The sequence below is a fragment of the Haliotis cracherodii genome, unplaced genomic scaffold (genome assembly GCF_022045235.1).
Source record: "Haliotis cracherodii isolate W230 unplaced genomic scaffold, xgHalCrac1.p SCAF_2, whole genome shotgun sequence".
Taxonomy (NCBI): Eukaryota; Metazoa; Mollusca; class Gastropoda; order Lepetellida; family Haliotidae; genus Haliotis; species Haliotis cracherodii.
The window spans coordinates 7,203,786-7,218,482 of NW_027266275.1; the positions used below are offsets into that span (position 1 = coordinate 7,203,786).

The 14,697-nt window shown below is 43.2% G+C and overlaps 1 protein-coding gene across 1 annotated transcript; it reads left to right on the forward strand.

Annotated features, from left to right (window-relative positions):
• Positions 1–2,305: 2,305 nt before the first annotated feature.
• On the forward strand, positions 2,306–14,467 carry LOC139468834 (chymotrypsin-like protease CTRL-1). The gene is made up of 7 exons (XM_071250971.1): positions 2,306–2,467; positions 4,618–4,727; positions 6,140–6,228; positions 8,592–8,863; positions 10,937–11,085; positions 12,303–12,357; positions 14,346–14,467. The coding sequence occupies exons 1-7, from the start codon at positions 2,428–2,430 to the stop codon at positions 14,465–14,467; spliced, it is 837 nt and encodes a 278-aa protein (XP_071107072.1). The 5' UTR covers positions 2,306–2,427.
• The last annotated feature ends 230 nt before the right edge of the window (positions 14,468–14,697 follow it).

A 14,697-nucleotide genomic window follows, 5' to 3' on the forward strand; every position in this document is an offset into this window, starting at 1 on the left:
TAGTTTGAGGAACAAACAGTTTGCAAGCGCAAAGTTGTCTTCTTGTTGTTGTTATTTTTTAGCGTAAACAGCTTGTACCTGTTTACCATGCGTGCATAGTAACGAGATTATTACACGTGTGTACCTTACACGTAACACTATTCATGTATTCCCTATCTTGGTAAATAGAAAAAGTCGTTTCGTACACAAGTTGAACCCTGTGGAATCCTTGACCTCCCATGCTAAATGAAGGATGCAGTGGGTTCTAGAGCCAATGAGATGTCAGCTCTCCAAATCAAGACGGCTTCATTCAAGTTTTTTAATATCTGGTGTCGTCACTAATTTTCAGGGATCCATACATAAAGTGTTCACCACTATTTTTCCTTTTACATCCCAATGGAATCTGTCTCGGGGGATAATCGAGACTGGTTATTCTCTGGTGTTGACGTTTCATATTGACCGTCCCATCACAGAATACAAATATACCCTCGTTTGGATGTAAATATCGTGGAACAAGTTATCCACAACAATAAAAGAGCACGCTCTGTTTTGGGGGTATTTTTTTCGAAAATCCCCTATTCGCATCATGGAGATACATAAAACAGAATGTCGTACACTCGTACCGAAAAGCCTGGGCTCGTTGAGCTGATTGGAAAGTTTATCTGAACACCTAAGAAGACGTCCTCAGATCTTTACACAAGGAGGTATCGTATTGAAAGAAAAGATATGATAAAATCATTTTAATTAGATGAAGACTATGAATCTATGAAGGTAACGTATTGGAAGAGTGAGTGACTGAGTATGGTTTTAAGCCGCATTTAGCAATATTCCAGCAATATCACCGCGTTAGACACCAGAAATGGGCTTCACGCATTGTACCCATGTCGGGAATCGAAACCGGGTCTTCGGCGTGCCGAGCGAACGCTTTAACCACAGGCTATCCCACCGCAACTCGTATTGGAAGAAAAGATCTGATTTTAATTAGATCAAGACTTTGAATGTGTGAAGACGTCCAAAGATCTGGACACAAAGAGGTATCGGAAGAAAAGATATGATTTTAATTAGATTGCGGTTGGACACCACATCAATAAGTGCAACCAGAGAGAAACAAAGCTACTTCATTGTGTTTCTGCCCTAGTTGCAAAATGCGCCGTCTTCATCTCGTCAGCATGACGTACCCATATGACGAAAACAAAGCAGGGAAACTGGATTTGGTTCCCATGTATAACACATAGTGGTCATACTTAATTTGTTGAATGTTCATGAATGGAACTTGAGTTGTCTAGTCTATGATGTTATAAGTGGAGCTATTTATATGTCCTGCTTAAATCAAACGTAAATACTGAGGAATCATTTAGTTAATGTGTATATAGTGTACATTGACAAAACATATTAGGTGATTAAAAATCTAGAATGACAGCCAAATTTGCAGATGGCTACCACTTGTAGCAATAAGTATCTATTAAGAATTGAGTGAGTGTGTTTTAACGCTGCTATTACCATCGTTCCGTGATCAGTTTCAGCTTAATGTGGGAGGAATCCCGAAGTGATGCATGTTATTAGACGTTTATCACGCTTGTGAAACTCTTGAGCACGGTTATGCGGCTGACAACATTATAATAATAATAATAATTTATGCATTTGTATAGCGCAGCGAAATCTGGTATCCGAACCCACGACTGTGAGTTCCTGGTACGCCCAAGGGACGCAACTCTTCCTAAGGGACGCAACTTGGCCATTCGTGGCCCGACCTAAAATGACAGAAACCCTGTTTTTGTTCAAACAAAATAATCTTGAATAGAAGCCTATTATCTGACACAATGTTCCGTATACTTCGAATTCAGAGTTAAATGTATCTTAGTTAGACATATATTGAATGAGCACACCTCTTATAAATTACATTCGTGTTACAAATGACACCGATCGGATAAAAACCATGTTGGCAAGACTTGTTTCAAGTAGAAAGCTCTCAGTAGATACAACCTATCCCCGCGCATCCACCATAGTGATTGACACCGAATACCACCCTAACCCTGCAATAACCACGCTCATCTATCACCAAGCTATCTCTATCATACACACACCGTTTATTATGGGAGTGGCCCGTCATTAAATCAAGATAAAGGTGAAACTAAACTATAACATTTTGAAACAATTGCCACGATTTCATGGTCCCACCCACACTGATAAACAACAGTCGCCAAGAGCCTAGTTACTGACGTACACCATGCTTCTCACGTTGTCTGGAGCGACCTGACCAAGTTTTAATATCCTTGACATAAAAAAATCTGAAGAACATACAAGCACGATGCTGTGTCGTCACAACTAAAAGAAAACATTATTAATCTCCATATTGCTATGAAAGGAAGTGACAATAATCACTAAGTCTTGCTTGATAAAATGTAAACGTTGGACGTAGATGCGTGGTGTTTTACACATTCAGGAACAATGTGGACCTCCCCTTTGCTCGTTACGTTGGTAACTCTAGGTAGGTGCTTTTAGTATCAGACACCGTGTCTGCATTCATATATACCAAGGGGTATTTAATGATGAATTTGTTGTTTGCAACTGTGATATGTGTTTAGTACTCTTCTGGCCTAAACTTACACTTATCTCTGATCTGTAATCAGACGAAACATTTCCAGGACGGGTCAAATCAAATGACATACTGATTCTTACTGCCGGAGATTTTCTATTGTCAGCTTATAGATTATGTTTCTAGGTTTGTCAGCGCCTCACCCACGTGGGCATTCCCGCTTAGAAGTAGTCCCAGGCAACCTATTCTGGTTGTAAGAGGTGGTGACTTGGCTGAATGTGCATCATCGTATCCTGGTGGCATGCATCATTGCTCATAATATCAATCACTGGATTATCTGGTCCAGATTTGATCACTTACAGGCCGGCGTTACCTAACTAGAATGTGGCCGAGTGCAACAGGCTACAAATGAATGTGAATATTTCCAGAGGCTAAGACAAGTTGACTTGTTTTGAAAAAAGTATTGAACATCATAAAAACTGAATTATTATTACAATAGACACCAGAGATGTGCCATGTCACAGTATCAGTTGTAACTATTTTACAGGCAGAATTTACTAATGGATGTCAACTCCTTTATTCTTACAATGTTCCTTTATCAAACAAATTCAAAACGTCAACACTAGAGAATAAAGCGGTGTTGCAATTACGAATAAGCGATAAGTTCTTCGAAAGGAATCAAGGTTTTCAAATTTGCCATTTCTTAAATTATGGGAACGGTGTGGGAACGGTTTCGGTGTTAATCCGTTCGCTCATCCCACCAAAGACCTGACACGTTCAACTTTATGCAGATTGGGAGTGGCGTGTGCTACGGGTAATGCAGGACATGCTTACCCTTTTCGCGAACACCTGGTGTCATCACTGATTTTCAGTCATCAATTCATATAGTTTTCACTCTCTTCCTATTTTGCCTTTTCGCCCAATATAGTCTGTTGCGTGGGAAGATCCAGACTGGTTATTGTCTGGCATTAACGTTACATATTTCAATATATGTCTTTCTTTCCCTCTTGTTTAACGCCGCACTCAGCAATATTCCAGCTATATGAAGGCGGTCTGTAAATAATCGAGTCTCGACCAGACAATCCAGTGATTGACATCATGAGCATCGATCTACGAAATTGGGATACGATGACATGCATCAAACAAGTGAGCGAGCCTGACCACCCGATGTCATTAGTCGCCTCTTACGACAAGGATAGTCGCCCCAGGGCTCAGTCACACATTCAAGAATTTTACTGCCGTCCTTGATAGGACCATTGGAATTTGGCAAAAGTTTGATCAAGATCCTGTGACTCGTGGCGGGAAATTCACAAATTTGTAAAAACATTTATTCAATCACGACAGCAATCAGCTATTGTTTTAGGAAGCGTCCCGATTCGGTAGTTTCCAGCCAAATTCGGCCCGATTATCAATCCGAATCTGATCCGATTTGTATCTTCCGAATGCGATCCGACAGAGATCAGACAGTGACCGGACAGTGAACCGACAAAGACGGTTCGCATTCCGCAAGATCTGGACGCAATCTGGACTCAGTCGACTAGAAAGGGCAATGAACAATTTCCCAAAAACATGCCCGTTGATCATGACAGCGTCCCGATCCACAGGACACCGTCCAGACAACACAGGCCATTGTTACGATTTTGATCCGATACAGCAGAATCCTTCACGACATAGTCACGATTGTAATCCGACTTGACAAAATCGGAGTTTTCTGAATGCTACGGGACGCACCATTCTGTCGGGAGTGCTTGGCCGACCTCTCTGGACCTTTTCCGATCCGTAGGGCTCTGTTACGAACGTATACGACTGCGTTCAGACAATGATAGGACATTCAAGATCATTGAGGATAGCAATCCGACTTTAATGTCGTAGCGCCGTCTGATCTCAAACGGGAGCCATAATCGGCACTGTGTCAGCGCAGCCTTACTCGGCATCACGGGGTAATGCTGGAATTGTGCAAAACAAACTGGTTCAACCATATTTACTCCTGCATTCTTCCGTTATTTTAAACATTGGTAAAAGTAAAAATGCTCCACTTCCAGCTTATCATGTGAATTTATTTGTATTAAATCGAAAGACTTCATTATCATTTGTTTCCACAGCGACAACATCAGCGGACTCCAGCGTCAAGTGCGGTGTCCCGAAGGTGATTCCTGCCACGTCACGTGTCGTCAACGGACAGGAAGTCAGGCGTGGGGCGTGGCCATGGATGGTATGGATACTGATTTTCTGCCTTTCTTCACTATTTGATACCTTCACATTTTAATTACCGCATGTCAAATAGTTAGAGGGCGTTTATTCGTTCTAAACAGCTTTAACACAATGTATAATGACCACGTCCTATTATAATTCTAAAAACTCATAATACCAGAAACTTGACGTTCTGTAGCTGGTATTGGTCAAAGGTATTTACATAATTCAACATTTCTGTTTCCATGGGTAAATACAAAGGACAGGAAAATGAACATAATAATTTTTAAACCCAAGTTTTAAACTATGTGGTCCGTGTGCCAGCATTTCTTCTCAAAATGCATTATCATGTCACATAATTCAACTAACTCTTAGCCTAAAACAATTGGCCCATTATTCTGACGTTTGTCGAATTCATGACGATGGCATTGCCTAAACCGTTATGCAACTGCCTGACACAGAAAGGTCACAGGTTACCTTATAATTTTCGAAACATTCGCAAGGTAACGTCCTAAGGTGTCTCCTATTTGGGTTAGATTTTCTTAACTGTTTCCATCTCAGTGGACGGTCGGGTAGCCTAGTGGTTAGAGCGTTCGCTCGTCACGCCGAAAACCCTGATTCGATTGGCCACATTGGTACAATGTGTGCAGCCCATATCTGGTGTCCCCCACCGTGATATTTGCTGGAACAAATGCTTAAAGAGGCGTAAAATAATACTCACTCGAACTAATGTTCCAATGGTCACTGTTCCATACCCGCAAAATGGCAATATATAAATAAACTGTATACAGTGACACCCGATTACTCCGGACGGTAACATTTCAGGATGGGTGCGGTGTAAAACACTAAACGTCCAGATTGGGGGAGGGGGTGGGGCTCCAGACTCACGAGGTTTAACTCCATCTGTACCATAGGAGGATGGTTGCTTGCGGCACTTTTCTATCAGACAGGGTAACAACAAGTACCAACTTTTAACGTCGGTATGACGCGGTCGGGGATCGAACCCCGGACCTTCCCCTCCCCGGGCGGACGCTCTACCACTAGACCACGGAGGCGTCTATCATAATTTATCAAAGACTACATGTGAATTTAGTATAGCATATGTTAAAATAGGATTTATGCAAAGTTTGTAATTGGTCTAAGAGTGAGTATGGTTTTACGCCGCTTTTAGCAATATTCCAGCAATATCACGGCGGGGGACACCAGAAAATGGGCTTCACACATTGTACCCATGTCGGGAATCGAACCCGGGTCTTCGGCGTGACGAGCGAACGCTTTAACCACTAGGCTACCCGACCGCCCTAATTGGTCTAAGAACAGTTGCACAAAGTTTATTAATGACAATTGTATGTAATTTATTTTAAGACAGATTGTATGACCTATTGAATACAGAGGAGTCTCACTTTTCACGTTACCCATATTCTTGGTTTCAAGGTCCTCCTCCAGGAAATGACCATCTCTGTATGTGGGGGCGCCATTTTGAACAAACATCTCATCCTGACAGCAGCACACTGCTTTGACGAGTAAGCTTCAGCTTATACACTATACAAGTTATTTAGGATTGAACGATGGGTTCATTGAAGTGTAAACGATTTCAAAGCGCTGGTTAATCTGTGTGAACCTCCGAGCTTGGTACGACATTGTTTTCATTGGTGCTAGATTCCTGTCATTTCCGAAAACGAGGCATCAAAGTCAATATCGCTCAATAAATCAACTTCGTTCACCTCAGTAATTTTACAGAATTAATTTTCTTCACTTGCGTTATTAGTATTGAAAGATAGCCATTCCATATCTAAATCACCGCAAGGAGAATCCATTTTGTTTCATGAAGCAGCTAGACGACATCAATCACTAGTACCAAAGCATTTATTTATTTATAAGTCAGATGAAATATTACAAGACAAGGCAAAATACTAAATTAATTATGTTGCTGATAAATGCAGGTATTAAAAAGAAAATAGAAAAACGAGTTGATCGTAAACACCGATCGAGAATTCGGGGAAACCCCGGAAAGTAGTTCCGGCAAAAGTTCACACGATCAATTTCACAAAACATTGTTCACATCGTGTGAACTTTTTTGGTCCGTTCATGGGTGTGTGAACTCCAAATATCAGATCACGTGACTACCCATTCAGCCAATCAGCATGAAAGAAACAGTGTAAACTTCAAAGTATGAAATTATTATTTAATGACGACCTATTTGGAAAATGTTAACACGAGTAGATTACATAATATCAAAAGAATTTTTGACGAACTTGGACTTAGCTAAATTTTGAAAATCCTACTTATATATAACTTTTAGTCCTTGAAAAATGAAACATTCATCTTGAGTGTTGGCGTTCTTCAAAAGGCACAATGTATAGTATCATGACTGTCTAAATGTTGAATATTACTTAAACATTCTGCAGGAAAACGTTTGGCGAGTCTTACTTAAGTTTTAAAATTGTAACCATTATCTACCTGTTGGAACTCGGAGATGGAGAAAAATAGCTTTAACGGAAAGAAAATGTACGCTTTGTAATCTATCTGGCATAAGTGATGCATTCCATTATTTGTTTATTTGTCCATCCTTAGAAAACCAAAGAAGACAATTTTACACAGATTCTACTTCATTGAATCCAATATGTATAAAATGATTTTCAATAATCCACTGCTAGAAACATTGAGAAAATTGTCCAAAGTCTGTAAAGTCATCATGTCATTGTTTAAACCTATCCAGTAACTCTCCCCCTTATTAAATTGCACATATATTGCTGCCCTAGTGAATCTGTATAAATATGCATGCATGCACGGCAAAGATGTTTTTGTATCTATTCTATATTTATATGTATATGTATTATGTTGTGGAATAATTTTGTTGAGTTCAGGCAAGGCCAACTTGCACAACGGATTTCAACGATAATGCTGTTTTATAGCGTTAGCCCACTGAGACAACTAAGCCTGAGTTTAACATGGATATCCCACTCAAACGTCTTTTGGTGTGACGCGACCGGGGATCGAACCACCGTGTATGACAATGTGATGGAGCTGTGGCAATCGTAGCGCTAAGATCGCTTGCGCAAGTGCTGTTCAGCTTAGGTTTCGGTTACCTTGACCTTCCTGGTTGTAATGGGAAGCCCAGTCGTCTCAGGCGCCGTGATTCGCTGTGCAGAGTTGCGTCCCTTGGGCACGCCAGAAACCTGTGATTGGTTCGAATCCCGGTTAGCCCCCATTATGTTTCTAGGTTTGTCTGCACCATACCCTTGCTCGTGGGTTTCACCGAAGTGGTAAACGTCTGAGACCTGCATCACTTCGGGCTTTCCTCCCACATTAAGCTGACACGCTGCAATATAACTGGAATACTGTTAAAAGCGGCGTTAAACCCAACTCACTCACTCTGATACGACCTTTGACAGTCAACACCTTATCGCTCCTCGTGGTGTTAAACGCCTATGGCTGTTCCAAGAGGCTGCCAACCCTCTTCTGGTTCGTGGGATACGGGTCTGTTTAGATGGTATTCGGGACTCAATCGTACTTGGTACGCAGATTCAACATTTAAAAAATAATAAAGGTGTACGTCTAGTTAATATAATTTATTTGTTCAGTAATTGAACTTAAGCTCGCATCCATCATTACCTTGACGTGTTATATAGGTAGGATTCGGGGTTCAGAGGTGAACAAAAGAGATTCAGGTTACAATATTAGAGGGCAGATGGTAACGGAGATTCTGGAGGGGAGGTGGGCGCTTGGTCTCATCGTTGAAAGACCTCGAGCACTGGCATGAGAAAACCGTGAATAATAATGAAGTTCTGCTCGCAAAATAACTAATTCTGTTTTCCTTAGAGTTTTTCAAAACATTCCACAAATCTTGAAACTATTATAACTGTTGAAACTGCTTTTTTTCCAGCATGGTTAGCAGAAGCGTTGCGCGGTGGCGGGCAATAGGCGGCAAGCACCATACTGATCGGTACGACATCACGCAACGAACGTACCACGTGAAGAAGCTCGTGATGCACGAACATTACGATAGCCACAGCATCCTTAATGACATAGCCCTACTCGTGCTGCATGAGACGATCGACTACACCGACTACATCCGGCCAGTGTGTGTGCCATCTTCCTCGGAGGCTCTCTACGTGGGCCAGCACTGCTACCTGGCGGGGTGGGGAGACACGCTGGGTAGGTGATCGGGAGTGAGTGAGTGAGTGAATCAACATTAGTGTAGTCATATCACGGCATGCAAGCTTTGTGTGGAATGCCCGTGAAGATATGAGTTAGAATTGGTCTTCAGCAACCCATGCTTGTTTAAGAGGCGGCTTACAGGATAGGGTGGTCTAGCTACGGTAACCGTACCTGCAGGGCCCACTTGCACAAAACAACTTTTGTCGCTAAGACTATCTTAAGCCTATGTTAATGTATAGGAGTTCAGATGATCTAAGCGATAAGGTCGTTTTGTGCAAGTGGGCCCTGTTCTGCTTCCTATAAACGATTTTCATATTGAATTGTCCCGACACAGAGCTATGTGTTGTCTCGTTGTGCTTTCCTAACAGATCCCCGATGAAATCTGCATCGCACTTTATATGCTTCAGCCATGTGCATGCGTTGTGATCTGTAGACAAATGCAACATGATTCACTTCCAGTGACACAAAGTCCGTGTTAACACCATGCAGGCACTCTGGGATCGGTACCAATTTGGCAACACCAGGCACCGACCTCGTTCTGGATGTCCAGGCGTCACCTCGGCAAGATAATCATATCCGTCTTGTTCACCTGCGAAATCGCTTTCAGACTGCAGCTTTGACAACCCGCCGCATCCCTCGCATTCTTAAAAGACTGATAAATCGATTACGAGAGTATAACATCCGACGCTGTACGTTCAATGTCACAGCCACGTCGTCGAACTGCACACATGACACCGTCAATGTTCAGGGCCCACAAGCACAAAGCGATCTTAGCGTTAAGATGATCGTAACTCCCATACTTTAACATAGGCTTACGATAGTCTTAGAGCTAAGATCGCTTTGTGCAAGTGGACCCAGGTGTGTGTTACAGGGCTGGAGGTCAGTCCTCTTCACAGATGAGTCCAGGCTTCATCTTGACAGCAGTGATAGCCGTTGGCGTGTTTATGGACGTCGGATGGAACGTTACGCTAACGCGTATGCTGTTCAACGTTCTACATTCGGTGGTGGGAGCGTAATCGTGTGGGTTGGCATCACTGCTTATAACCCTAAATGGTCATCGATTGCAACAGACAGGGGTAAGGTACCGTGACGACGATATCCGTCCTCGTGTCCTCCCGTTTCAGCAGACCCATTGACGTCACATTCCTTTACAGAAGGACAACGCATGCCCTCACGTCGCACTGTGGTCACAGACTTCATTAGACAACAGAACATCCCCACACTCTCTTGGCCTGCTGTTTTGTAAGATCTGTCGCCCATTGAACATGGAGGGGATGAAAAGTTTTCCAAACAAACCGACTTGTTTTGTTTTGTTTGTTGTTTAACGCCGCACTCAGCAATATTCCAACTATGTGACGGCGGTCTGTAAATAATCGAGTCTGGACCAGACAATCCAGTGATTAACCTCATGAGCACCGATCTACGTAATGGGGATACGATGACATGCATCAACCAAGGCAGCGAGCCTGACCACCCAATCACGTTAGTCGTGGGTTGCTGAAGACCAATTTCAGCCCGGAATCTTCACGGGACGCCCGACTTGTGAACTGACAATTGACCCCCACGTCACTTTCAGCCTGATATGACGTTTACATGTGTAGACACTGTCATGATGAATTGATGTTTCATGGACATCGATATATTGTCCTGTTGCAAAATCGTTCTTTGTTTGCGTTTTTCCCATTGTAGTCAGTGATGCACGTAAACTTTTTTTTCCGCTAGTATATGTAAAAAAACGAGTAGTACTTTACTTTGTTCCAGATGTATTGGTATAGTTTTTCTGCACTGAAATCAAATAAACAATGATTCGTTTACCTGGGGAAATGTGTACCACATGAATGAGAGAGTGAGTATGGTTTTACATCGCTTTTAGCAATATTCAAGCAATATCACGGCGGGGGACACAAGAAATGCGCTTCACACATTGTACCCTGGTCTGACGAGCGAACGCTTTAACCACTCGACTACCCGACCACCACATGAATGACAATTTAAAATGTATGGTTATCATCTATACATACACGACACAATAAGTCTGGTTTGCATGACCTGTAACGTGATCTGCCCTAGGGACCGGCAACGGCAACGTCCTAAACCAGGCTGTTCTCCCTGTAATCAGCGACAACACGTGTAGCAGGCCTGACTGGTACGGTGCGGAGTTCACACCCAGTACCATGCTGTGTGCTGGCTACGCGGCGGGCAGGAAGGATGCGTGTAGTGTAAGTTCTTCATTCTTAACCTACAAAGTGGCTCAGTAGCAATCTCATAAAACTAAGATCTTAGTACTTGCTACCGCTAAACAAAGATCTTAGGACATCCCATTAGGGGTCCGTCAGAACGACCTTTCATTCGACCAATCAGAGCGTCGCGTACAAGATCACGAAAGTGACAGTCGGAATGTAATTTCTAATCATGCAACCTCGAACACTTTAACACGAGGTATTCCGAACGATAGTTACGGGCTCAATGACTGAACCCATACAATCTAGACCATCTATTAGCCATTTCAGAATGTTCTTTTGTTCAGGTTTCAAATTTTTAATAGAGAATTTATCAAAATATGTTTCGAAGCGTAGTCGCCAATTTGATGTTAGTGCCGTAAAGCACGAGAAAGCTGGCTTTTGATTGGCTAATGTCGACTTCTTGTCAGTCATTCCATTGGTCGGGCAAAGTCTGTCTGACGTGACCCGTAATGGGGTGTTCTCAGATTCTTGTTTAAGTGGTAGCTAATGAGATTGGGTCAGTAGTGTTGTACTCGCTCTGAGCAATTTTCAAAACGGTGTTTGGGACCAGTTGTAACCCTGAATTTAAACACCTGATTCGATATCGATGCAATAACAAACTCGAATAATCAGTTACAGTGGATAAAATATCTTTACAAAGATCTTGGTGAAACAACCAGATGACGTCATAAAAGATTTCAGACAACGGTTACTGTCGATTATGCCACGGTCAAGGACATGCGTGATATACATGGCTACACCATGTCACTAGTTCCTGTTACATACAAATCTGACTCGGGGTAGAATAGGTCTTCAGCAACCCATGCTTGTCCTAAGAGGCGACTAACGGGATTGGGTGCTCAGGCTCGCTGACTTGGTTGATGCATGTTATTGTATCCCAATTGCTTGGAACGATGCACATGATGTCAATCACTGGATTGTCTGGCCCAGATTCGATTATTTACAGACCTCCGTCATATAGTTGGAATAGTGCGGCGTTAAACAACAAACAAACAAAAACATATGAATTTAGAACAAATCGGAAACTATATGTTCTTCTCTTCTGTGATCCGAATGTATATATAACCAATGGAAACTTCTGGTGCAGTGTTTCAAATGTTTTAGGTTGATTTGTTTGAGACACAATGTAAACACAATACATGGGGACTGCTCCATTCTACTGTTGACTCTCAACAACATTCCTTCTCACGCAGGGAGACAGTGGCTCGCCCCTGGTCTGCAAGCACGGGGATTCATGGTACGCCCAGGGTAAGACGTTGCTATTATTTCCCGTCCAGGTTTTGACCAGTCAAGCGATTGAAGTACTTTTCGATCCTAAGAACAACAGTCCACACTCATGGGCAAAATAATCATAATAACCATTGATTAAAGTGTGGAAGGAGGCGTTAACGCCACAGACAGCAATAAATCAAGCGGCCTGTAAACAATCAGACAAAGCAGCGATGAGCCTCCAACCTTGCGGGGTAAAAGCAGCCGCAAAAACCTGTGACTGTCCAGAAATACGGTTCCCGGAAGTATTACCCCTGTATAGTGTTGCTCTCACTGTCCAGTATAACAGTTCCCAGAAGTATCACCCCTGTATAGTGTTGCTCTCACTGTCCAGTATAACAGTTCCCGGAAGTATCACCCCTGTATATTGTTGCCCTCACTGCCCAGTATAACAGTTCCCGGAAGTAATACCCCTGTATAGTGTTGCTCTCACTGTCCATTATAACAGTTCCCGGAAGTATCACCCCTGTATATTGTTGCTCTCACTGTCCAGTATAACAGTTCCCGGAAGTATTACCCCGGTATAGTGTTGCTCTCACTGTGCAGTATAACAGTTCCCGGAAGTATCACCCCTGTATAGTGTTGCTCTCACTGCCCAGTATAACAGTTACCGGAAGTATCACCCCTGTATAGTGTTGCTCTCACTGTCCAGTGTTACAGTACCCGGAAGTATCACCCCTGTATAGCGTTGCTCTCACTGCCCAGTATAACAGTTCCCGGAAGTATCACCCCTGTATAGTGTTGCTCTCACTGTCCATTATAACAGTTCCCGGAAGTATCACCCCTGTATAGTGTAGCTCTCACTGCCCAGTATAACAGTTCCCGGAAGTATCACCCCGGTATAGTGTTGCTCTCACTGTGCAGTATAACAGTTCCCGGAAGTATCACCCCTGTATAGTGTAGCTCTCACTGCCCAGTATAACAGTTCCCGGAAGTATCACCCCTGTATAGTGTTGCTCCCACTGCCCAGTATAACAGTTCCCGGAAGTATCACCCCTGTATAGTGTTGCTCTCACTGTCCAGTGTTACAGTTCCCGAAAGTATCACCCCTGTATAGCGTTGCTCTCACTGCCCAGTATAACAGTTCCCGGAAGTATCACCCCTGTATAGCGTTGCTCTCACTGTCCATTATAACAGTTCCCGGAAGTATCACCCCTGTATAGTGTAGCTCTCACTGCCCAGTATAACAGTTCCCGGAAGTATCACCCCTGTATAGTGTTGCTCTCACTGTCCAGTATAACAGTTCCCGGAAGTATCACCCCTGTATAGCGTTGCTCTCACTGCCCAGTATAACAGTTCCCGGAAGTATCACCCCTGTATAGTGTTGCTCCCACTGCCCAGTATAACAGTTCCCGGAAGTATCACCCCTGTATAGTGTTGCTCTCACTGTCCAGTGTTACAGTTCCCGGAAGTATTACCCCGGTATAGTGTTGCTCTCACTGTGCAGTATAACAGTTCCCGGAAGTATCACCCCTGTATAGTGTTGCTCCCACTGTCCAGTATAACAGTTCCCGGAAGTATCACCCCTGTATAGTGTTGCTCCCACTGCCCAGTATAACAGTTACCGGAAGTATCACCCCTGTATAGTGTTGCTCTCACTGTCCAGTGTTACAGTTCCCGGAAGTATCACCCCTGTATAGTGTTGCTCTCACTGCCCAGTATAACAGTTCCCGGAAGTATCACCCCTGTATAGTGTTGCTCTCACTGTCCATTATAACAGTTCCCGGAAGTATCACCCCTGTATAGTGTAGCTCTCACTGCCCAGTATAACAGTTCCCGGAAGTATCACCCCTGTATAGTGTTGCTCTCACTGTCCAGTATAACAGTTCCCGGAAGTATCACCCCTGTATAGCGTTGCTCTCACTGCCCAGTATAACAGTTCCCGGAAGTATCACCCCTGTATAGTGTTGCTCTCACTGTCCAGTATAACAGTTCCCGGAAGTATCACTCTGTGTCTGCTGTTGCAGGTATAGCAAGCTGGGGTTACGGCTGCGCGGAACCCAAGTGGCCTGGGCTCTACACGGAGGTGTCCAAGTATGTAGACTGGATTCAAGCCAAGGCCACAGAGTTGGGCTACCCAATAAACTAAATCCAAAATCATCTTTCGTTCACTGTATAATGAAGCAAACTTGACATTAGAAAAAACCAATGCAATACTTACTTATTGGCTTCACAAATCATTGATTTCACATCCTACACGTACACTTCTACACTTATACACGATGTAGCGTGGAATTCCTCTCATGTATCCATTGTTAATCCACTCTGAACCATACGTTGTTGATCATTTGTCTTCAGTTAAAGCTGTTTGTAGCCGTT

What these genes read in the sequence shown, in the direction of transcription:
- LOC139468834 (XM_071250971.1), top strand. Translation starts at nt 2,428, where the DNA reads ATGTGGACCTCCCCTTTGCTCGTTACGTTGGTAACTCTAG. An exon ending in CGTTACGTTGGTAACTCTAG is followed by an intron (nt 2,468 to 4,617) that starts GTAGGTGCTTTT and finishes TTGTTTCCACAG; the next exon opens with CGACAACATCAGCGGACTCC. An exon ending in GGATTCATGGTACGCCCAGG is followed by an intron (nt 12,358 to 14,345) that starts GTAAGACGTTGC and finishes CTGCTGTTGCAG; the next exon opens with GTATAGCAAGCTGGGGTTAC.